Below are 24,452 nucleotides of genomic sequence, written 5' to 3' on the forward strand. Positions count from 1 at the left end.
GGATTCAATGCAGTACGTATTTTCTAAAAATGTTTAGGAAACATGAAGATGCTGCTTTTAGACTGTCAACTTCATGTGGACTGAGTGATGATTTGGAAAGCTTTGGAAAACTAATGGGAGCTATTTCCTATGTGAAAGAGCAACATAATAAATGAAATAAGTAGATTTCAATGTTCGGGGGTATTGAGAGTATATATTGGGATTGCATAATGTTAGTGGGCTTCTTAATGAGATTAAACTAAAATGACTTCAGGGCAGTGATATATTAGACTTAGTTTGGTTGCTAAAACAGCAATATCTTAAAATAATACTCTTATTTAGATAGTTGCACTATTACCTGGCAGCCTTTGCTCTAGGCTTCTTATCTAATTTATGCCCATTTGGTTTAGTTTTGTTTATTATTTAAATTACCCATGTTTGCTAATAAAATGTAATGGCAAGTGTTCTGACTCGCATTTTCTCTGAACCTCACACACATTTCCTAACGTGGAACACTGCTGCTGCTGCTAAAAAATATATACATATACATATTAGATATATACACAGACACACACACAAGCTTTATTTCATTGCCAACAAATCCTGAGAGCTGAGGTAAAGCTCTTCCCTGTGAGCTCATTTTTTTCCTTTCAAAGTTTCATCGATAAATATATTCTAGAACTTGGAATTGAGGAAAAACCAGAATTACCTTTGAAAATGCCAAAAGTCTTCAGGATTATTTAATAAAGTTTCAGCTTTGCTCAGTTAACAATCTACGGCTCCTCTTAGGTGTTTTTTAGGCTCCTCAAGGAGAAATACAAGGTTGTGAGGAGTAGAATCTTACAAGTAGGTTCACTCTGGGGGAAGCTGGGGAGCCAGGCACATGTTTGGTTTTGCTTTTTAAATTTTATTTATTTATTCATGAGAGACACAGAGAGAGGGGCAGAGACCCAGGCAGAGGGAGAAGCAGGCTCCATGCAGGGAGCCCGATGGGGGACTCGATTCTGGGACCCTGAGATCCCACCTGGAGCCCAAGGCAGACGCTCAACCGCTGAGCCACCTAGGGTCCCGGAACATGTCTTTTTGAATCCCCTTCTCAGAAGATCTCCTTTCCTGACATTTGCACCCCTTTCTTTCCATGCCTTCCATACCTAGTTCTGTTGTCCACTTGATGGATTAAGCCATCTGCCAGCTTCTGATCGAGACCTTACCTTCTGCCTGGAAACTAATACTGCTGAGAACTTAAACTGGTTGAAGGCAAAGCTTACTTTGAACCCCTTCTCTCATAAGGCCCCACAGATGGAATGCAGTGTGGCCAAATGATCAACCTGAGCCTGGGTTCCAATCCCCTTGCTGCCACTTCCTCTTTGTGTGGCAATGGGACTCATTACCTAGTCTCTCTAAATCTCAGTGGTCTCTCTGGAAAATGGGGTACATTAATAATAATTATAGAATTATTATGCAATTATAGAACAATAATTATACAATCCACTGGTTCTAACCACTTTTTCATTTTCCATCACTGCTGCCCCTGTACCCTCTCCTGTCTTTCCTTAGGCGGCTTCGAAGAAGTGGGTCTTCTTTTAATCATTCCCTTGCAAAACCCCTTTGTCACTCCAGCCCTTTTGGCTTGGCAAACTCCAAACAAAATAAAACCCAACTATCTGCCTACCCCAGGCCAGCAACCAAGCAACCACCCCTGGAGAGGAAAACAAACACAATTGTGTTGGCTCGTTTCACTTTAAATTCATGACCCCAAAGCTCAAATGGCCAGTTCACACTGCTCGGCCATCGTAATTTCATGTACTTCATGATTCTCTTTCCTACGATCTGAAATAACAATTTCTCATCTTGTTCCCTGTCTTCAAACTCTCAGTACTTGATCCTCCAAGATTTCAGAGGCTCGTGAAGACCTTGTGTCACACTTCTCACCTCGGCTATGAACTGTATCCACACCCACTCCCTCTGCCCTTGTTCACCTGGTAAGGCTTGAAGCACCTGTCCCTGCATGCTGGATCCCCCGCCTTCTTGCCTACACAAAGAATTGCAGTCTTAACAATGTTCCAGTCTCTTCTGCATCACTAATTTCCCCCTCTAGGCTGCACTATTTGCAAAAGTTGCAGTGTCTCCCCCGTTCATAAAGGAAACGACAGTAAATAAGTAAAACAAGCAACAAAACCCTCCTCAAGCCTACCACCTCTTAAAATCCCTGTCCAATTCTTTGATGCACTTTGGAAGAAAACTTCTCAAAAATATCTGTGGCCACGCTCTACAATTCCCTCGCCTTCCTCTCCATTTTCATGCTCCCTCCCAAGCGGCTGCATTGCTGACATTATTTTACTATACTTTTCATCAGCACTGAAATAGTTTGCAGCGCCCCTACCCATAACCCCCTCCGCCCCCTGCTTTTGTGACGTCATCCTTTGTCTTCTCCTACCTCTCTTGCTCCTTCTCAACTGGCCAATCTCTAAATGTGTCTCCAGATTTCAGCCATTTGGTTTTCTAACTGGAATCTCTCCCTAGGTGTCATTGATACGACAGTGACTCCTAAATTTTTATCTCCTGTCATGACCTGTCATCAGAACTCTGGTCTCATATGCTAGAATGTCTACATGATTGACATTCTTAATTGTTTGTCCAGTAGTCATCTCAAATTCAGAATGTCCAAAAACAAAAATAAAAAAAAAAAGTCCAAAAACTAATTGATTGGTCCCTCTAAACCAATCTTCTTCTGCACTCATCCTTCTCTCATTAAACAGCCCCACAGTGCACTCATTCGCTGTAGCAAAAATCTAGTCTCTATCCTTGATCCTTCTCTTTCCCCTGCCTTTTATATCCAATCCATTAGCCAATATTATTGGCTCTAAATGCAACACACATCATGATTTTCTCTCTCTCCATCTGCTAAAATGACTCCCAAGCCCCAGCTACAATCATCTCATACAGATCACTCAATTGTCTCCTAAATGGTCTCCCTGCTTCCACCCTGCCCCATCCCTAACAATTTTCTTCACTGCAGCCAATGGTATCTTTTAAAAAGAGATCACTCACCTTTCAAACGTCTTCTCATCATCCACAGAATGAAATTCTAATTTTTACAATGCCCTGTAGAGCCCCTCATGATCTGGCCCTGACCCAGCGATCTGTGATCCATGCATATGGCTATTATTTCAATCACACACAGACAATTCCCTTGTGAAGGCTTTTGAACTAGCTAGGGGCTTTCCTTGGAAGGCTTTATCCTAAATGTGCAAAAAAAAAAAAAAAAAAAAAACAAAAAACTGACCCTTTCTCACATTCTTGACTCAGCTCCAGTGTCACCTCCAAAAAATTGTCTTCTCTGATAGTCTGATTTAAATTAGGTCCTTGTCTATCGTATTATTGTGTTTCATTTTCTTCACATGACTCAGCATTCTCTTATGTTAATTGTTCATTCCTTTGTTTCCTTATCAGTCTACCTGCCTGTATTTGCATTGAAGTAAGCTCTAGGACAGAAGGAGATGTGACTGCCTGCTTTATAGCTTTTCCAGCAATAAGCTCAGCTCAAAGTTAGCATTCCATTAATCAGTTTAACAACTAATACATATCGTATAGGGTTATTAGAAGTAAATAAAATAGTGTTTTAATTGCTTAGCACATTGCCAGGTACAAAACACCTGCTGAAAAAGCTATTTACTGCCATTATTATTGTCAAAATTAGGTGTTCATTAAAGACATATCAGGAAGGCTAATTAAAATAACTCATGCTCATTCTTAAATAAACAGGTGAAGACTTTGTATACTCACAGTTATTTTCTAAGATAAGCAATATTTTAAAGCTAGACAAGTAAAGGAAGTTTTTTTGTGTGTAGGTAAATGTTTCAACATCTCTAAATTCAAATCACATAGTTAGCGACTGCTTTTACCTACTGGTAAGACTCAACCTATTCATGTCCTCTAACTAATCAACCATTCCAACTATAAGGGAACTTCCTTGAACTAAATTAAAATCAGAGACCTTATCACTGGACCTAGGTTCATTTAATTTAAGCCCATTATTAAACCTCCCACTTTTCAAAAATGTATGACTTGAGGGAAATCTCATTAAGCTTCATGAGAGGCTAAAGTGAGCTTTGCCTTCAGAGCCGACCAGAAATGGAGCCATTAGAAACGAGCGTGATGAAGTATAGATTGCAAGGTAATATTAAAGTGAAGCTAGAACACACAAGAGGGTGGTATCCTACAACCTATTTTAGTTTCTTTGTCCGAATCCTTTGTGCCAGATGGCAGTAATGAGAATAAATTTGGAAAGAACAATATAGTATAACCCTAAAATACACAACAAAAAAATGAAACATGTAAGTATTTGAAACATTCTAGAAAATATTCTTCTAATCCTGTTCACATTATAAAAAGTTCATATAGACATGGATATTTAATCATGCCTTTAATTTATTTGAATCCTGTAAGAGACGTCATAGGTGGTTCTCAACCCCCTATTACGCACATAGGTGTTTTGTAAGACTATTCCTAGATTCACTTCTAGTTTTTTCATAAATTTACTTTTCTTCTTTCTTTTTCTCCCTTAACTTATATTGTTATTTTAAATTAATTCAGGTACAAATGTACTTTCTGTGGAAATGAGTTAGCTCAGTTTATGAACTACTTAATTCTTGTTTGGAATATGATGTTTCCAAAGTAAGTAACTTGGGAAAAGTTTTAAGGATACTATTTAGTATAAAAGACAACTATAGAAAGAAATCATTTGGGATGCCTGGGTGGCTCAGCGGTTGAGTGTCTCCCTTTTGCTGAGGTTCGTGATCCTGGTCTCCTGGGATCGAGTCCCGCATGGGGCTTCCTGCGTGGAGCCTGCTTCTCCCTCTGCCTGTGTCTCTGCCTCTCCCTCTGTGTCTCTCATGAATAAATAAATTAAATCTTAAAAAAAAATCATTTGACCAAAACAGAGTTAAAAAAATACTTTTCACAGCCCTTAGTGTCTCTAATAGGAGACTTATATTTCTTACATTTCAAACCATGAAATATTGCTTAGGAAAGTACCATGAGTCAATATTCTCTAAACAGCTCTAAGGGGATGAGTGATAGTGTGATATGAAGATATGTTTTTGATTTACAGTGTATTCTTTTATTGAAATTATTTACAGAATGTATTTAAATTGGCATTATTCATTTGTGTTATTTGAAAATTGGTTATCTATTTTTTTTTTACAATCCAAATATCCTTCCCATCATAGTTTATTCATTGACTGTGTTTTCACTATGGAAAAAAAAATAGAAACTGTTGACTTATTGGAACTTCAAAAAAAAAATATCAAAGGATCCGTTTATCTACTGGTTCAGAGCTCTGGTCTAAATTGTAATAGGTTATGAAACTGATGCAAGTGACTAAAGTTATGTTTTCAGGGTTACTTCAGAATAACTCCATGCATATACTTCTGGTTCCCTATTATTAACTATGCAGTTGGTTTTGTCAGTAGATTTTTTTCAAATGAATTCATGAACATAGGATCTTGGAACAGAATTATTCTGAAAGCAGTATCAATAATGGGAAATGGGGTATTTCTTCCCAACCAGTTAAAGCATTGGCCTATATTCTTGACCACTATAATTCATTAGATCCTTCATTTCCCTGTGAAGATGTAAAACTTTAAGAATGTTCTTATTCTCTCTTAAGATAGAGTAAAAAGACAATCACATTTTTTCCCCATGAATCAGTCTCCTCACATTTTTTATAAAATAAGTCAGGAGGAAGAAAGCAGAATATTGGTTTCCAGAGCCTGGGGAAAGGGAAGAAATGGGGTATTATTATTTAATGGGGGCAGAATTTCAGTTTGAGGAGATAAAAAAGTGTTCTGAGGGTGGATGGTTGTAATGATTCAACAATATGCAACTAACTGTACACTGAAAAACTGTTAGAATGATAAATTTTATGTTATATATGTTTTACTACAATAAAAAGTACTGTTTTTTAAAAATGTAAGCAGGACAACAGATATATGAAGATGGGTTCTTTCCAAATTACAGACCAAATAGTTTTCTTCTTCTTTTTTTTTTTTTTTTTTTCTGAAGATTTTATTTATTTATTCATGAGGGACATGGAGAGAGGCAGAGACACAGGCAGAGGGAGATGCAGGCTTCCTGCAGGGAGCCCAACGTGGGACTCAAACCCGGGATCGAGATCACACCCTGAGCCAAAGGCAGACACTCAACCACGGAGACACCCAGGTGTCCCCAAACAGTTTTATTCTTGAAAGAGTTTTCATTAATTACATGTTGTCTGATTTTAATAACATAAAAGTTTATAGCCAGTCTATTCTACAAATTATAGCAGAAACAGAAAGACTAGACTGTAAGAACCATCAGGAAACATTGTCTGCCTTATAATTATGTTCCCACTCTCTCACCCTTCCCAAGACTATTTCAGTCATGGCCCTCTGAACATTGTCTATACTCCAAGAACACTCAGGTAATGCATCAATGAAGAGATCAATAACTAAAATAAATACAAGAGATCTATACCCACTTGAATTGTATTAACGAATAACTGGACCAGACATGATAATTAGGTAGAAATGCTCTGTATATTAAGATTGAGTAAAAACACCAGTACAAAGTCTGGAGTGTAAATATTATTGTAAATGCCAGTTTTTAGTGTATCTTTGCATGGTATCAGTCACCCAAGGTCTCCTGCATGTCCTCTTTCTCTACAATAAATGCATTTCAAGAACCAACTAAATTCATTGTAGGGAGGACTCAGAGCTCCAGCTCCACGTAACTCAGTGGCCAAAGTGTATTTTATGAAGGATTTAGGATGATTGGAAGAAAAACAAACAAAATGTTTGTTTTCAAGAGTTCTCTGAGACCTACGTCTATGTGCAAGGCAGAGATCACCATTCACAGACTGAAGAAGAGGGTCTGTGTTTTTAGGCGGGATGTGGTATAAATTCCAGTGTCCTCTGGACAGCCAAGGGTAGACACTCCCCATCAGGGGCAAAACAAAAACACCTAAAAAACAAAGACCAAAAGACCAGAGGATCTGCAAATTGATATTGTAACTCACACTGGCTCTTTGTTTTTCATTCCTCCACTCTCTCTCCTCTCCTCACTTTCACACTTTTGCTCACAATCCCTAACAAGTGTCTATCCCATTTGGGAGTCAAATGCAAACGACTCCCAGGTTCTGTTGATGTGAGAGCTGGAGCAATGAAGGGGACAGAGGCCTGAGTCCAACCTACTCCATTATGCCACATGCCCTCCTGAGGTTACCCAATGATACAGTACTTAGATGACCTCTGCTTTGCTTTTGTTTGTTTGTTTGCTGCTTTGTTTTCAAAGAAAGAAGGGAAAGAAAGACAAAGAGAAAATAAAGAAAAAAAGATGTTAAAATATCTGAGACCAAAATGATCATTATGCTTCCTGGAGTTGGAAACTGCTGTTTTAAATCTCCCTTTGGGTAGTTTCCAGGTAAAGGGAATTGTATGATTACTAAGCTAATTTTCAAGTTATTTAAGCATGCCAAAATGCTCACATGAGGGAGTGAGGCACTAAGATAGAGGGAGATACCAGTCACTTTATCTACTGTTGCAATTAAGGCATCACACACACTATCAAACTGTGAGTGACCCACTGGGTATTAGCTTTTAGGAATGCAACAAAATTACATCCACATAGATGTATTTGGTGTTCAAGGGTAAGAATTTTAACACCAGAAAAGTGCAATGATATAACTAGAGGAATCCACTATTCTACGTGGGTTTTTAGATTTAAAAAATCTAAACCTATACAAGGACCCATGCCTGGTGATATACTGGATTTTATTTATTTAATTTTAAAATTTCATTCTTGGTAATCAGCCACAGTGCTTAATCAATAAGCATCTGAACATGTAAATCAAATCTGGTATACTTTGATCGATATATGTGTCTATTTTCTCTAAATCTGTAAAGATAAAATGATGAAGAAATGGTGTGACAAGTGAAGATACAGACGTAGATGTTTGGAGCCACAGAGATTTTAGAGATTATCTCTCCAACCCTTTCATTTTATCAATGAGAAAATAATTGTAACTTTGAGGAGTTATAATCGATCAAATTTGGTTTCAATAAAAGTGAATTTTCTTTCATATATCTTCCTAGTAAACCATGAGTTCCATGAAGGCAAAGACTGGGTCACTTAGGTATATGTAGTCATATAGTCGGTGTATATGCAGTGCATACATAAGTATACACGCATGTGTATCTGTGTACACATTATACAGTAGATATATTGCAAGCACACAGCAAATGTTGAGTGAATCAATGAAACGGATCTTGACTTTCCAAGGTCTCAAAGAGCTAGGAAAGGAGCCTAAGCATCTTGAATTGTAGCGTCTCTAAATGTTCTTATTCCCAGAACTTTTATATCAGAACATAGGAAAATAGTCAAGTACCAGTAGAAGCTCTTCCCAGTCTATAATTTACGCTTTATAGTCTAGCCAACTAATTAGGTTGTAATATTTATTTCTTCAAATAATAATTGAATTTTAAAGTAAAAATCTTAAGAAAATTATCCCTATAAAGTTTTCCCAATAAAACAGTCACATTTTAAAGTCCATTCTGTAAACCATTATTTTCTCTTTTCTTACGAAGATGTTATTTCTTGTAAAGAAATTTTAGTATGAGAAATAACCATACAATCATGACTCATTATTACCTAAAATGAGTATCTATAGGTACATAAAGCCATTCCCTCAGAACAAAATTTGTGTTCACATAAGCCTGCAGAAAGGGAATCAAGTCTGTTCTATGATTATAGCTTTATAAAGGTAATCTGCTGCATGAGGGTTTTAAGAACTATATAGTAACAGAATTCTTTTTCATTCTTTTATCTAAATGTTTAAGAACCATACTGTTTGCATAGCTTGGGACATGATTTCTCAGTCCTGTTGGCTTATTGGTAACCAGAACCTTAACAACCTATAAATGGTCATTTTATGCCTTATAGTGACTTCTCAATTCTATGTACAGAAATCCTAGAGATCTGTGTGCAAAAACATTAGCACAGCCAAATTTTCTCATTGACTGTTAATAAAATGATGAAGTATGCTCAGCAATTGAAAATACTATACAGAATAAAAATTTTAAATGTAGCTCTGTTCCTTCTATATTAAATAAAAATTCCAAGTAAAATGAGAAACATAAATGTAATTCTTTTAGTTGAAAGATAATACTACTACTTATTCAACTAAACTATTCCCTTTTAAATAGGTTTTGTCTCTTAAAATGGTAATAGTTGGGGTAAATATTAATATACTTGAGAACTTTTGTATCACACCTAAGAAGAAAATCATAATACAATCTTGTTTTTGTCTTTTCATCAATAGTGGGAATAAAAATAAATAAATAAATAAATAAATAAATAAATAAATAAATAAATAAATAAATAAAACCAGTGTTTTGGCCATCCAGTTTCTTTCTCCTTGGTAAAAAAACCAAGAAGAATCCAAGAAGAATTCAAACTCATATTTTATAATTCCTTAAATGCTAGAAAATAAGATTAACAGAGAGAAAGGCAGGCAAATAAACGGTTTTCCAGGGCTGGGGCCTGCTATGTTCATTCTAAAATGCTAACGAACAAGTTAGACTTTCTAGCAATACAATGTTCCAGATATAACCACGGGAGGATAGAAACAGGAGCTCTTATATTTGGTTGTTGCATTGCAAGCATTGCATATTATAGAAGAGTACAGGCCGCGGTATTTGTATACATATATAGAAATCAGTTGAAAATCCAATTTTGCAAAACAGGAATTCCCTTATCAGGGCAGTAAAAATCCATATTTAAATACAGTCAGCATCCAAGGTCATTCAATAATGCCTTATTCACATTTCAGAAGAAAACATTCATCTTTCCTGGAGTAGACTTTTAAAGAATATGACCACAGACACATACGCATGAAATAGTTTGTATCAGTTTCTGAGTTCTCTGGAGGAATGATGTGAGGCAGGTGAAAAGCCAAATAAAAAGAAGTCATTAAAACAAGAGAAATCATAGTAGGTTTTCCAAACTTCATTCATTAACAACCTACAATAACCGTAAAAATCTACTTGACTGTGATTCAGCAGTCTCCTAATTTGAGTGGCACATATGCAAAACATTTAATGTTGTTGCCAATAATAATATAGTTTTTAGGGGATATTTACTTCTGGTTATTTTCCTTTAGCTCATTGTTTTCTCCTTAAGTTTATTTATTTTACTTCTTCTAATTTTAAATTTTATTTTACTAGTTCTTATCCAATATGGGGAATAAAAATGTAAGAGGCTAACAATTTTAGAGACTTTTCACTTGTCCCAAAAGACAAATTCATTTGACAGAGGCAAATCTGATCATAGTCATAACACAGGGCTTCATTGGAGATTTTTGCAAGGTCTGGCATGGAATTGTACATTGAGTGAATAGCTACTGACACAAAATTAGATCCTCTGTATGTGTTCTATTACTACTTCTTCATGGTAAATCAATACAGAAAGCATTGACATTCATACTCCATGAATACAAAAACAGAGGGTTGCTGAAGTCAGAAACTTTTCCAAGATCACATACAGTTATTAAAAGAGAAAGCTAGAATAAAAACCAGAGTATGGTTTTCTTGAAGACTCATAAAATTTCCCTGCTGCGTCCCAGAGCTTAGACTGATCTGCCCTCACTGAGGCCCGGGAAGAGTGAGATCACTTCCCTGAGAGCACACAACCAAGTGGTCAAAGAGTCAAACCAAACCAATTCTTGTTTGCTTTACCATACGACATGGCTTTAGCTTATTTTCAACCCCAAGGAATACTTGAAATAAAGAGATGTTTATAGAAGACCGATTTCTGGCATTAGGCTCCTTATCTGCAGCTATACTCAGCCTCATTTAAATTCTTTTGAAAGTTACATCAATGTTCCAGGCCAGGAAGATATTAATCACCGGATAACACTGCTTCATAACCTCATTGGACCCCAAAACAGCCTCTGATGCATATATTTATAAGTGAACGATAGGGATGGTGATGAAACAGGAAGCAATCTGTATTCCACCTCTTTCAAGGTGACAGTTTTGTTTATTCCCTCAATCGACTGTTAATTCTAGCGCATTATATCCTATACTGGTAAATATAAATAAATAGATGTCTTTGCTTCCTGATGGAACAGCCTTTAATCACATTTATAAAACTGTGTGCTATTAGTAAACAAATTCTTCCTTTAATTAACTCAAGTGTGATTGAAGATGCAGAATCCATGCTGCTCACCCACTGTGCTGTCCTGGAGCATCTCCTCACATGGAAACAACCGTGCACCCAAGGAGGTGAATGGATGGGCAAGTGAAAAGCACACGTGTAGCAAATGAAATAGTAAACCTTTCTATGGCTTACCCTTGATTTTTTTAAATTTAAGTTTGATTTGCCAACATATAGCATAACATGCAGTGCTCATCCCACCAAGTGCCCCCCTCAGTGCCCGTCACCCAGTCACCCCATCCTCCCACCCACCTCCCCTTCTGCAACCCTTTCTTTGTTTCCCAGAGTCCGGCGTCTCTCATGGTTTGTCTCCCTCTCTAATTTTTCCCACCCATTTTCCCTGCTTTCCCTCATAATCCCTTTCACTATTTCTTATATCCCACGTATGAGTGAAACCATACGATGATTGTCCATATGATGACTTACCCTTGAATTAACTACTTCCAGGGAGACGTTCTGAGGCGGGGCACTTGGCACTAAAAGGAACAAAACAAGGTGAGACGGTTACTGCCCAAGTCAGAAAAGACAAGCTACAAGCCCTCTGTGAAAAGAGAAAGCATGACTTTCACAGTTCATCATGGTAATTAGGGAGGCTGATCCAGGTGGTGCTTCAACATTTTTCCTGGAGAGATGAAAAAGAGCTGTCTCTGTTTATTTCTTCTCATTTTACCAAAATAAGAATCTGTGCAGATAGCCCCACCTCCAAACTGTTAGGCAAGAGAGCACCTGTCATGATAGCAATCACTGCCATTTAATTACAGCTTTCTGGTTACAACCTTCCCAGAGAAACCAATAAAAACACACAGGAGATTTCCTAGAGTGGTTTTAAAGGCCTAAGATATTGTGTATTTCAGGATCTGCATGGTTTTATTATAAAATGTGTCATGCTAATGGTCACTCATGTTGCTTAATCCTCTTACCACAATCTTTATTATCTCTTAAAAAGTGAAAGGAATACATCTGTCCTTATATATGCCTGTAATTAAACCTATGGGTGAGCGATGCAAACAGGTTATCAAATAGCATTCATCGAATCAGTTCCATTAACAAAAAAGCAGTTTATTTTTCTTTGTGGATTTTTTAGGTTTATTTTTTTCTTTTGTCTGCATTTTGATTGTCACATTCCTTCATGGAAGAAGGAGGGACGTGCACAGCTTTCTTCATAATACTTGTAGTGAATATTTACCATATCAAAAAGTGAATATTCCATCACGTGAGTAATTCAAAGATAACCATTCACTAAATGGCTGGGATGTGTCGGACACTATCCTGGAAGTCCTAGAGGAGTCATAAACAGAATAAAGCTCTCTGCCCCACAAAAGAAATGCAAATAGTATTCAATAAACGCTTACCACGTATTAATCTGTAAAATAGTAGTCCCTATTGTGTTCATGACAAATTGATTTACCAGAAAAGAAATGCTCTCAGCATTTTCAAGAATTTATGGACCCTTCTCCGTCATGTTGCCCGTTCTTGAAATTGAACTTGGATAATATCTACATTTCTCTAGGGTACTTATATTTTCTCTAGGGTCCTTATATTTACCTTCATCTATATGAATTCACTTATGCCCTACTCTGAGTTTGCCTTCTGAAAAGTAATCACCATGAGGGCATGATACATGTCTGATTAATCTTCACAGCCCACAAACTGACATTCAATTAATAGTTACTGACTCGATTACATGAACAAATGAATAGTTACTTAAATACTAGCTCCTGGGCCTTTCTGGACACCATAAGAATTATAATCACTTGCTTTATTTTCATTTTGAATTTCTTATCTTAGTACTTGGTGAAAGTTGTGGTCAACACAGCTTGTGACAAAAACAAAAAAAAAGCTCACCGGAGGCTTGTTTTCATAAATTAGGTCAGCAAGAATTCTTTCAAAAAATATTTTATGATTTAAGAAATAGGCTTTTTTATTCTATTTATTTTAGTTCATATTATATTTCTTTTCAAATATAGAATATAATCCCCACAGGGTCCAGGATTCTTGTCCCTTTTGATGCTGAATCCTCAGTATCAAAGAGTGTCAGGCATGCGGGTCACGTGCAGCAAATATGTGTTGAATTAATTAGCTAATTGATTAATTAACAGAAAGATTATAAGACATAATAAAACCTTTTTCATACTCAAGGTTTTAGTCATAACAAGCTTTATTTTTGCAGTTTTATATTTTAAAATTAATGTTTGCATACACATAGTATAATGCACAAATCTTATATGCGCTATTGGATAAAGTTATATGTATGTGGTGTGTTAAATGTGAATTTAAACACCCCCTAGATCAAGATATAAAATAGTTTCAGTATCCTGAAAAGTTCACTTGGGTCCTTTCCCAATCAATATCCTTCTAAGAGTAACCACTATTCTGATTTCTAACACCATCGATTAGTTTAGCTTGCTTTTGAGCTTACTAAAAATGCAATCAGTTATTTTTTTCAGCCTGGTTTCTCTTGCTCATTATTATTTCTTGGGATTCATTCTTTCTGGCTCATTTTGCAGTAGTTTCAGTGCTTTTGTTTGCTTTTTTATTGTTCCTACATATTCTAATACGTGACTATTATATTTTATATTTACTCCTATTGATGAATGTCACTGGATTATTTTCAATTTGGGGCTCTGAGAATAAATCTGCTATGAAAACTTTTGTACATGTCTTTTGATGAATAACTGCACTCATTTCCTTCATTGTATACCTAGGATTGGAAATCCTGATAGCAGTGATAGCAGTAGAAACCCCTATGGGGTTATATATACATCCAGCTTTAGTAGACAAAATTTTCCAAGGTGGTCACACCAATTTACACCCTGATTAAGAATATAGCAAATTTCCAGTATTCCCATATCCTTACCAACCTTTGTTTTACTTCTGAATCTTTTTCATTTTAGTCATTTCATTATATATATATATATATATATATATATATATATATACTGTTTTTATTTGCTTTTCCCCAAGGACTAATAATGAGGAACATCTTTTCACATGCTTGGTGGTATTTGGAAGTCCTTTTACGTGGAGCTTTTAAAGTATGTGTGTGTTTTTTTTTTTTTTTAATTCTTAATAGATAAGTTTCCTTCAAAACTCATTTCTAAAACTTTCATTCTTTTATATATTATATTCCATTTTATGTTACTAGGATTAAAACATTAAGATTCTTTTTTTTTAAAGCTAAAATAGAAGGGCTCTTCTGCATTTGGCAATCTTTCTATATTCTCAACTCTTCTCAAATGTTACATTAATGAAACAGACTTCCCTGAACTACCTTCACAGGCCCATGGACATCCCAGTCCAGTTTTCAGGAAAGGCGAGAATGCAGAGGCTTTAATAAGACCATCTCCACAGTCTATTTCTTTAAAAGAGGAAATAATAGAATATGCTGGAAATAATAACAATGTGTGTGATCGGAAAAAATTAAATAGACTGACATCCTCACAATGAAGAAGAATTTAAGAGGATCCATATTCAAATTATTCTGTAAAGCACTGAAGATTAAAATAGGCACCGACTGAAAAAAATGCCAAGTGCTCCATCGTATAACTTCACAAACTTCTAGCACATTGACTATTCTTGCTTTACATAATCAGGAAATAAAGTAGAGAGTTTCTTCTGTAGCATTTTTAGTTATCTATCTCCACTCCTCGCCTCTCACTATCAATTCCCCTATTATTGAGATATAGTAGATAGGGTTAATTGCTTGGTGGAAGTAAATGGAATCCACATTAGTTTGAGCTTTTCTTTATTTGATTTCCCAAGATATTTTGTTGTCTCATGAGGAAAAGAAGAAGACCATAGTTCATTGTTTTCTCTTTAAAATGTCAAGCAATTTATCATTTACAACAGGTTCCTTAAAGCCAATCTGTGGTATTTGGTTTAGAAACTCCCCTCAATATGGTGCCACATGGTGGTTTGATATGATGATACATTCTGTAGAGTACATAAAGTCCCCACATTTGTAACTGAATGTCCATATGGACAGACACTTGAATCCCTCTCTTTACCAAATGTGTGCTGTCTTGAACATGATTTATGGATTGAAATAACTGATATATGATTACGAGCTTTGTACTTCAAGCAATTCATATGAGAAATTCATTACAAAATAAGAGAAATTCAAGATTTTTTCACATTAAATCTTGCTCCTTTTCTTACTAGCTTATGTGACCTGGCTCTGCTGCTTACCTTTGACTTCTTTCTAATATTAGTTTTGTCATCTGTAAAGTAGGGAAAAAATTATAGTATCATGAGGATTAAAGGTTAATAAAGCAAAGTGATTAGAGCAAGGCCTTGCACTAATAAGTACTCAATAAATACCAGTGACAACCGTAAGAAGCACATTCTTAAAGCTAAGTTTGCCTATGAAATTGGTTCCCTCCACTTTTGGGCACAGAGCAAGCCTGCATGGAAATTCATAAATATTAATTGACTCATAAAATATTTTAATGAGCTACAGTTGTCAACTAGTTAAAGAGACAGTGTTTGGGAACAAATTGGCAAAACTAGTTACATTCCACACTAAATACCAGGCTGCCTAGATCTGATATTCTACAATCCCAAATGGTTTAAAGAAGTGGATCGTTATAAAGAAATGACACAATAAGTGGAGGAATCTGAATGAAAAACAATTTTTCTTCCCAGAAATACAATTAAAAAGCAGGCTAAATTAGAGATGACAGCTTATCAGGATAAAAATCTTCACAAGCATTTTAGCATAACAGGAGTACCATTGGGATAATTGATTCAGAAAAAAAAAATTACTTGCATTTTTATTTTGCTTTTATTCCATTTTTTATGGTCCCAATATAAATTTTTATGGTAAGGGTTCCTCTGACCTGATAAGAAACACAATGTTCTCTCTAACACAGATGTAGACACAGTCATCTATTAAATTAGCCACATAAACGGGAAGTCCGAAAGATAAATCTACACATACAAAAAATTGTATTGTTTGGCTGAACTGTCTGATTAATTCAGCAAGTATTTACTGAGATGATGAGTAGAGAGATGAATATAACAGCATCCCTCACCTTAAGGAACATGTAGTAGAAGGAGAAAAAGTGACATGTGCATTGTTATAGATAACATTTATTGAACACTTAAATGTATGGCATGTTCATATTTTAGGTGCCCGCATGGATTAGCCCATTTAATTCCCACAACATCTCCCTTTTATAACACCCAGAAAGTCAAGAAGACAGCTTCACGACTGCAGGTTGGGAAGTGGGAGGCTATGAAATGTGATGAAATACATCTCTGTATAATGTGTGCCCTCCGCATGGACAGCTTCGATAGAGAGAAGACATCAGATAGAGAGGAAGAAGGGGACTGACTGGATAACAAGAGATAGAAAGCCAAGAGTGCAGGGGTTTTCATTGGAAATCAAAAAAGATGAATTGATTGTGAAGAGGAATGGGGAGCAGGTCCAGGAGCCCACTCCAAGGGGACCACTCAGTTCTTGCTTTCTCCCACCAAATACATCAATAAAGATAAGTTGGCATCCTTTGCTTGGTGACGCTTGTAGAGTTAGGGTCATGAAATCCTTTTATTTAGTGACAGGTATTTTCTAAGTCCTAACTGTTGCAACACTTAGAGATAATAATTCTTGGACTAATGAGTAATAATCTCTCTCTCTCACTTATGACATTCAAAACCAAAGTGGAGAATAAGGCCACAGTATTACAGTTCAGAGTGTGAATGAAATCTACATAAATTATGTAAAATATTCATTTTCATTTGTTTTCCTTTTATTTTTATAATTATAAGTTGTGAAGTAATTTATTCTGCCAATAAATATTCTATTCTGTCTTCAATAACAGAATCAGATGGATGGGCATTAAAAATGATACTGAAGTGGTGTCACATATAAAATATATTTTTAAGTTGAGATTGCAAATGAGCATCCTTCCTGTGTCTTTGCAGCACTGTCCTTAATAACATGCATGACCTTCCTCGATCCACTGATACTGTGTGAAATATCCACCCAGATACTTTTCCAGATTAAACCATGATGGATTGGTTAAGGAATCACAAGTTAAGGTCTTTTTTTTTATTTCCTTGAAATTCAGAAGATCAATAATTTACAGAATTATATACAGCAACATGGAAATCATTGCTGAAAAGAGATAGCTTGTTGCCTTTTTAATATTCATGGAGGCCATCTCTGCATTTCTACACCTGCCTGAATTTCACTGGCCCCATAGCATATACGCCGCTGTCCTTTATTTTGACTGGTCATTAAATTTCCCAACTTTTTCTTATTCTTTTCTTAGATCTCTAGTTTCCTCTGCTACTGCTTTGCCAAATCCATCTTTTTCATTAAGAGTTCTTCTTCTCTTTTATGATATTTCAGAAAATATGTGTAATATTTCACCTGTTAGGCAAGGTCCAAGTAAAATTATGCATTATCCTGCTTAGTTTTAATACCTTCAATACTGGATTATTTGGCCTAAATCCTTACAAAATGTTTTCAATTTAAGTGGCATAGGTAGGAGGGCTGTCCATCGCTTACATTTTTCATCATCCATCCCCTTTAGAATGAGAACTAAAAAGGGACAGAGTGATGTACATTAGTCCATACACATGCATAAATCAGTTTGTGTTTACAGACATAAAGAGACCCCTCCTCACCCCAAAAATTTTAGCTTTTAGGTAAGACCCACACTTTTGAAGATTACCTATTAGGAATTCTGACACAGGGTATAGAATATACCTTTTTGAAAACTGAAATTTAACCATAATAGATAGCTTGAGTGAACTAGTCAAAATTTTAATTTATGCTAATATGTGCCATGAAGTTTCAATTAGAAAACCTTAAGGATGCAATCTATAGCATACATGCAACATTATTTCATTACTACCAAATACGTGAGTCAAGTTTCACTGTCTATGACTTACCATCAGAAAGTGTAACCACCGTTATGTCATCAGTAGATACTCCTGGCCCATAGCGATTATAAGCTAAGAATCGAAGAGTATATTCCGTGAATTTTTTCAGGCCTTCCAGCTTATAAGATAGTCCATCAACCTCTATATTCTGGAGACATAAAATGCCAAACTGTTATTCAGGAGGCACACTAAAGCAGAAATGACAGCCATTCTGTGCAATCACAGAATTGGATATTAGACTCTTACTCACAAAACTACACTCTAGCCTTCTAATGAGTTGTTGTAAAACCTAACTTGTGACACACACTCCCCCACTAAATCCCAAACCATTCTGTAGACTTCTAGTTAAAATAGCACCAGGCTATTTTTACAGTCATTAAGCTCCAATGTGTTTAATGCCACCCAATACATCGAATGGCGTGAGGTATTCCACCCACACCGAAACTCTGACAGGCACAGGGCAGCCTGTGAATCCATGGGAAGAGAGACTTGCTCCTCTACCCGAAATGGAATAATTCACTACAAAACAGTAGATTTCTTCCCTCACTTGCTGAAATATACCCCCAGTTCTTGAAACTGACAGATACTTTGCCACAATCTTTCTCTCCTACAGTGCTGTGAGGTGGGTTGGAACCGTTTTCAGCACTTCACAGCTGCAGAAATGAGGTACTGGAGGTGAAGGTCATTGAGAAATCAGAGCCAGTTTGTTCTAGAAGACCTATTATTTTATTCTCCACAATGATGCTCACACTCATATTTGTCTCAGGTAACATCATTTCTGAATTTATTTAAGTGGGTAGGTGAAATGCATTATTGGAGAAGCCAAAAATGTGTTGCAAAGAAGGATGAAAGCAAGAGCTAAATAGCATGAAGACAGCAAATCAACAACAACAACAACAACAACAAAAACCCGGGATGATTGATTATATAAGAGATCTTAGTAATTCCTCTTGTGCAACATAACTTAGGGCTCAAACGATTTCTGAAAAGGATTTTTGCAAAACATTTTTTTTTTTTAAGTAAAATCTCTATCATGCAGTTTGTGTGGATGCATGAAGACCACAGTATGCTTGGCAGGCTTCATAAGACATTCTAAGAACTCTACTATCCCAAGGTGGGCTCTTGGTTTTTCTTACTTAGCTACGCACTGTCTATATATCTTTTTCCACATGAGATTGAGAATCTGGAAGTAAACGTCTCAATAGTCAGATACATGTCACAAAACAGAATTGCTGAGTCTCATGTGTCTCCCCTTCAATACTTATTTATCTGAAAATCTAATTGTCCTATTTTTAGGGGTCTGTGCAAACCACAAAATGTAAGAAGGAAGCAAGTAGCCTTCTGGAGAGAGGTTTCCTGAAAAACAATGAAAAATGACTACAGGTGACTACAACCTGATGGTGAGGAGAAGACAGAAATAACTCAAATATATAAGAACAAAAAATGTAACTTGACTGAGGTCATTGAACAAAAGATAAATCATTCTTAAGATAAGGACTCAAAATGTTTTCTAGGACCAGATGAGTTCATGTAAATGTGGCTACACCCGCCCGGGCCACTATCTACTTAGACAACAAAAAATAAATAAATAAATAAATAAATAAATAAATAAATAAATAAATAAAATCCTATTTTACAGTGACTTCACCTCATTGCCCATTTGCTTCTCTTACAATCAGAATTAAATTAAATTGTTTATCGCTTCTAATAACCAGTACTTTAAAAGTAATTAGCTATCCAATTAAGATGCTGGACTGGACTGTACCAAGAGTCTGTAGATCTTCTCCTATGGCTCTGGTCCTAGAACTATCCAATAGGTGGCAGCATTGGGCCCATTCCCTTGCCTACCTGTTCTTTTCCCGTGGACACCTCAGTGCAGAATAATCTGTACCCTTGGACTGGACCGTTTGCATAGGCAGGGGGTTCCCAGGTAATAAGAATTGAGGTAGGTGAGGTAGATACGGCATGCAGGTTTTCTACTGGCCCTGGAACTTGTACTGTGTACAAAAGAAATTGGTTAGTCTCAGAGGGTTCTCTTTTGCAAAATAAACAAAATACATCTTTTACAGCTTAAGGATATTATAGCCCCATGCACTATTTTTAGAACAAAATGGGATAAGAAATAAAACGTAAATATAAGGTAATGAATTTTAGAATCATTTCATTATGAAATTCAGGAGAGGACAAATTAATCTTAAGTTACCCGTTTCATTTTACAGTGGAGGAAACTGGTCAGGGAATGTAAATGACTTGGAAAATGACAGAAAAAGAGGAGAATTCTTAGTCCAAATTTTTAGTATGGAAAGCTTTCCACTATGCCAGTATGCCTTTGTGTATGACCAATAACCACAGAAGGAAAATGAGAAAATACAATCAAAATACTTGTACATCATGATTCTACTTATAATTTAAATAAACAGCACGGCTATGGATAACTTACAACATCTTTATTTATGTCAGCATTTTTAAATCTTGACCAATTCTGTGTCCTTTAAATTAATTTCGGCATTTAATTTTCAATTTAACTTTCTAGTATTCCATTTTCTCTCATAACTGCTACTTTACTTAATCAAGAATAAGTATTGTGTTTATTAAAGAAATTATATAGCACCGGACCACAATTGCTTAACCAAAACACTTGTGTCCAGATAAATTTTGAGACATAGAAATTTTCAGATTTTAGGAAGATAATGTGGTACATGTGCAGTGTTATATTTAACACCTCAAGTGGGGTCTGTATATCAAATCATATATTTGAGCAAAATACATGATATTCACGTCAAACAGAATTATTAAAGACTATACACAGCATAACATATGATCAGGTCAGGCTTGCATATGACATAAGTTAAGAAACTCCTTCAAATTCCAGACTTGCAATTTTTTAATTTGTGCAAAACTTTTTATTTATAGACCTGAATATATGGTATGTAAATTGTAAATCCAGTATCCATGTTAGTAATCATAATCTCAATTAAAATTGTTTCATCATTGCAAGTATAATAATTTTAACTTAAACACACTGTACATTTGCCTCAGCGTAGGGGAGAAATATTACCTAGGTTTGAACAGATACACATTTTAGGCCTCTAGTAGAATTTTGTGAGTTTGAATGTTCCACGGAAAACAATCTGTAAACCTGGCTGACAGAGTTTAGATCAGTGCAGTGCCTGTGTCCCTGGATCATTTTCTAGGATTCATTGCATGGCATCCAGCCTCCTTAAGGCACCACTGCTCACACATTTATTTGGGGAAAAATTTATATTTTATATACATTTTCTGATATTATATATAAATATATATAATAATATATATGTACATGTTTCTGATATATACTTCATTTGGGTCATCTTCAAAGATTTTCCCACCAGTCCCCAAATCTTGAGCATACCTATTATTAATATTTACATTATTTCACCTTAACAAATAATTGCTAATAATTTCTTAAAAGCTTACTTGAAAATCATTTTAAACCTACAGAAAATTTTAAGAATGAAAATAGTACATAGAATACCCATGTTCCCTTTACCTAGATATACATATATTACCTATCTTTTTCCATACATGCATATATATTGCATTTATTGTATTTATTATATAGAGATAGAGAATCTGAATCTATCTATTTAGATTAAGTTACACATACTATGGTTTTCTACCCCCAAATACTTCAGTGCGTATTTCCTAAGCATTAGTGTGTACATGAATAACACTAACTTCGGTACAATTTCATACTATAACACAATACTTTTACCTAATCTTCATCTGCATTCCAGTTGTGTCACCCGACCCAAAAATGTACTTTATGTAGCATTTCCCTCTCCAGTTCAGGATTCGGTCTAGGGTCAAGTTAGCATTTCACTGTCATTATCTTTTTAGTTGGCTTTGGGCTGGAACAGTTCCAAAGCCCATCTTTATCTTTTAGGTGATTTATACTTTTGAAGACTATAGTCTTTTTTTTTAATTAATAAAATATTACTTATTTGGGGTTTGCTTTTGTTTCTTCATGTTGGATTTTGATTATGCATTCTAGACTGAAATGAAATATGAGTGATGTCTGTCTCCTCAGGGCATCATGTCCAGAGGCATAAGCCTTCTCTCCCTCCCTGGCCTGTTATGTTAGTTCTGAATACTTGGTCAAGGCGCTGCCAGATTTCTCCACCATAGAGTTAACTGGTCTCCCTGTGCCCTCCCCGCAATACCCCAACCTCTGCTCCACTGCTTATGACCAATAAGCAATTTGTGGGGAGATATTATGTCAGAATAATATAAATATTATTTATCAAAATCTCTTAGAATTAATACCTATTAATAGCTTGATAAGTCAATTTTTAGCATGGTGGTCACAAAATATTTTTTAAACACTTCCTCCAAATTGTTTGGCACTTAACACTCTATTATAAGCAAGAACCCACATTTCTTTTAAAAATATATTTTATTTGTTTATTTGAGAGAGAGAGAGAGCTTGAGGGAGATCAAGAGAGACAATGAGCTTGGGGAAAGGAAGATGGGCAGGGAGGAGCAGATTCCCTGCTGAGCAGGAGGTCCAATGCAGGGCTTGATTCCAGGACCCTGGGATCATGACCTGAGCAGAAGGCAGATGCTTCACTTGACTGACCCACCTAGGCACCCCTACATTTCTTTTAAGATCTTATTTATTCATTCATTATTATTTATTTATTTATTTATTTATTTATTTATTTATTTGGGAGAGGGAAGCAGAGGGAGAGTGACGAGTGGACTCCCCAATGAGCACAGAGCTCCATGCAGCACTTGATCACAGGACACAGACCGGATCATGACCTGGGCTGAAATCAAAAGTTAGATACTTAACCTACTGAGCCACCCAAGTGCCTCAAGAACCCATATAGGTGGTACGGGCACATGGATTTCTTGTTTTTTTTTTTTTTTTGGTTTATCATTCACAATTGTCCTTAATCTTTTGGTGTTCAAATTGTCTAGCTCAAATTCGGCCAGTGAAGTCCTCTTTAAGCTGGTTCCTCTATCCTTGCAACAAGCTCCATCACTTGTTGGAGCACTTCCTATCTTCCTAGCAGACTATATTCAAGGCTCACCTTTATCCTGCCTCAGTTATGGAAACAAACATTTCTCCAGAGATGTCTCATCCCTTTTAGTGGGGAATGGTATTCAAGACAAAGATCTGGGTTTTAGCTGTGTTCATTGCTACTTGGGTGTCTTGCCTCTAGATCGTATTAGTGAATGAAAAACAGGAGCGTGCATACACTTGTACATACAGAAATGCATTCATGCATACATATACTGAAATGCACAGGTACACATGTACAATTTTCGTGACTCTACAGAGTCATCTCCCATTGCAATCCATCTCTATAGGGTTTGTTCCTGTGTTCCCCATTCCTTTTATGTCCTTCCTTCCATAGAGAGAACTCTGGCTCTCAAAAAGTTATATTCTGATAGACAATGAGAGTGCCCTCACCTTGGTACTCTTCCAGGAAGGGGTAATTTTTCTATGGAAAATCCCTTATTCCACAAAGGGGACTTCAATAGACAATACTGTACAATACAACAACAGGGAGTCGTGCCTGTTTCAAAGCTCATATTGATACAATTAGAACTGTATTATAATGAAGCAAACATTTTGCTCCATGGGGGGAAAAAAGGCAAAATAAAAACTTGCCCACTGACATTGTTCAACTGGATTTTCAAAGTACAATATTTTAAAGAATAGCAATAAAAAAAACTGTAATTTTCATGCTCTATGATTACTGACATATTCACAATGACAATGCAAACATTTTAAGAGAGGAGGTTTTATGATTTGGAACCTATTATTTTTCCAAGGAATAGAGACAAAGAAAGGAGCAAGAGAACTGAGACGGAGTGACCTCCTTAACTTACGTCATGTTGAATGTGACATAACCAGAATTTTGAAACTTCACAGAGCATATCCTTGTGGCCCAGTGGTGTATGAAGTATTAACTAAATGTGTTTCTTCTTGCTCACCTGTAGTTAAACTGAAAGGGCACTGCTTACTAAAAACATGGCTCATTCTGGAATCCCAGCCTAAGATTTAAAGATGGCCAACATTCAAGACCATCACTCTACATTCAAGGAAGTTTTCCCAAAGCAGAATGACTCCAAGAGGCCTAGGGAATGAGCAAGTCTCTTTTACTTGGAGAAAGGAAGGGAAGACATTATTTGGGAGGTTTCTGCTCATCCACTAGAACACAAAGTGGTAATTGGAAGAAGAGCAAGCCACCTGAGAATCTGGAAGGCCAAGCTGAGGGCACCACCTAGAATAGTGGGGATGAGAGAGCACAGCCCACCAGACTAGGGCTCTTTGAGCA

The 24,452-nt window shown here is 36.2% G+C and overlaps 1 protein-coding gene across 7 annotated transcripts in view; it reads right to left on the reverse strand.

The window, feature by feature from the left end:
- Positions 1-24,452, reverse strand: part of DCC (DCC netrin 1 receptor) — a 1,086,838-nt gene that overhangs the window by 268,199 nt on the left and 794,187 nt on the right. For all 7 annotated transcript variants that reach the window (XM_072822920.1, XM_072822912.1, XM_072822902.1 and 4 more), the window contains 3 exons: positions 19,972-20,120; positions 18,133-18,271; positions 11,659-11,708 (listed from right to left, as the gene is read on the reverse strand). In XM_072822920.1, coding sequence (XP_072679021.1) covers positions 11,659-11,708; positions 18,133-18,271; positions 19,972-20,120 — 338 coding nt within the window. The remainder of the gene's footprint in view (positions 1-11,658; positions 11,709-18,132; positions 18,272-19,971; positions 20,121-24,452) is intronic.

This window comes from Canis lupus, chromosome 1 (genome assembly GCF_048164855.1).
Source record: "Canis lupus baileyi chromosome 1, mCanLup2.hap1, whole genome shotgun sequence".
Taxonomy (NCBI): domain Eukaryota; kingdom Metazoa; phylum Chordata; class Mammalia; order Carnivora; family Canidae; genus Canis; species Canis lupus.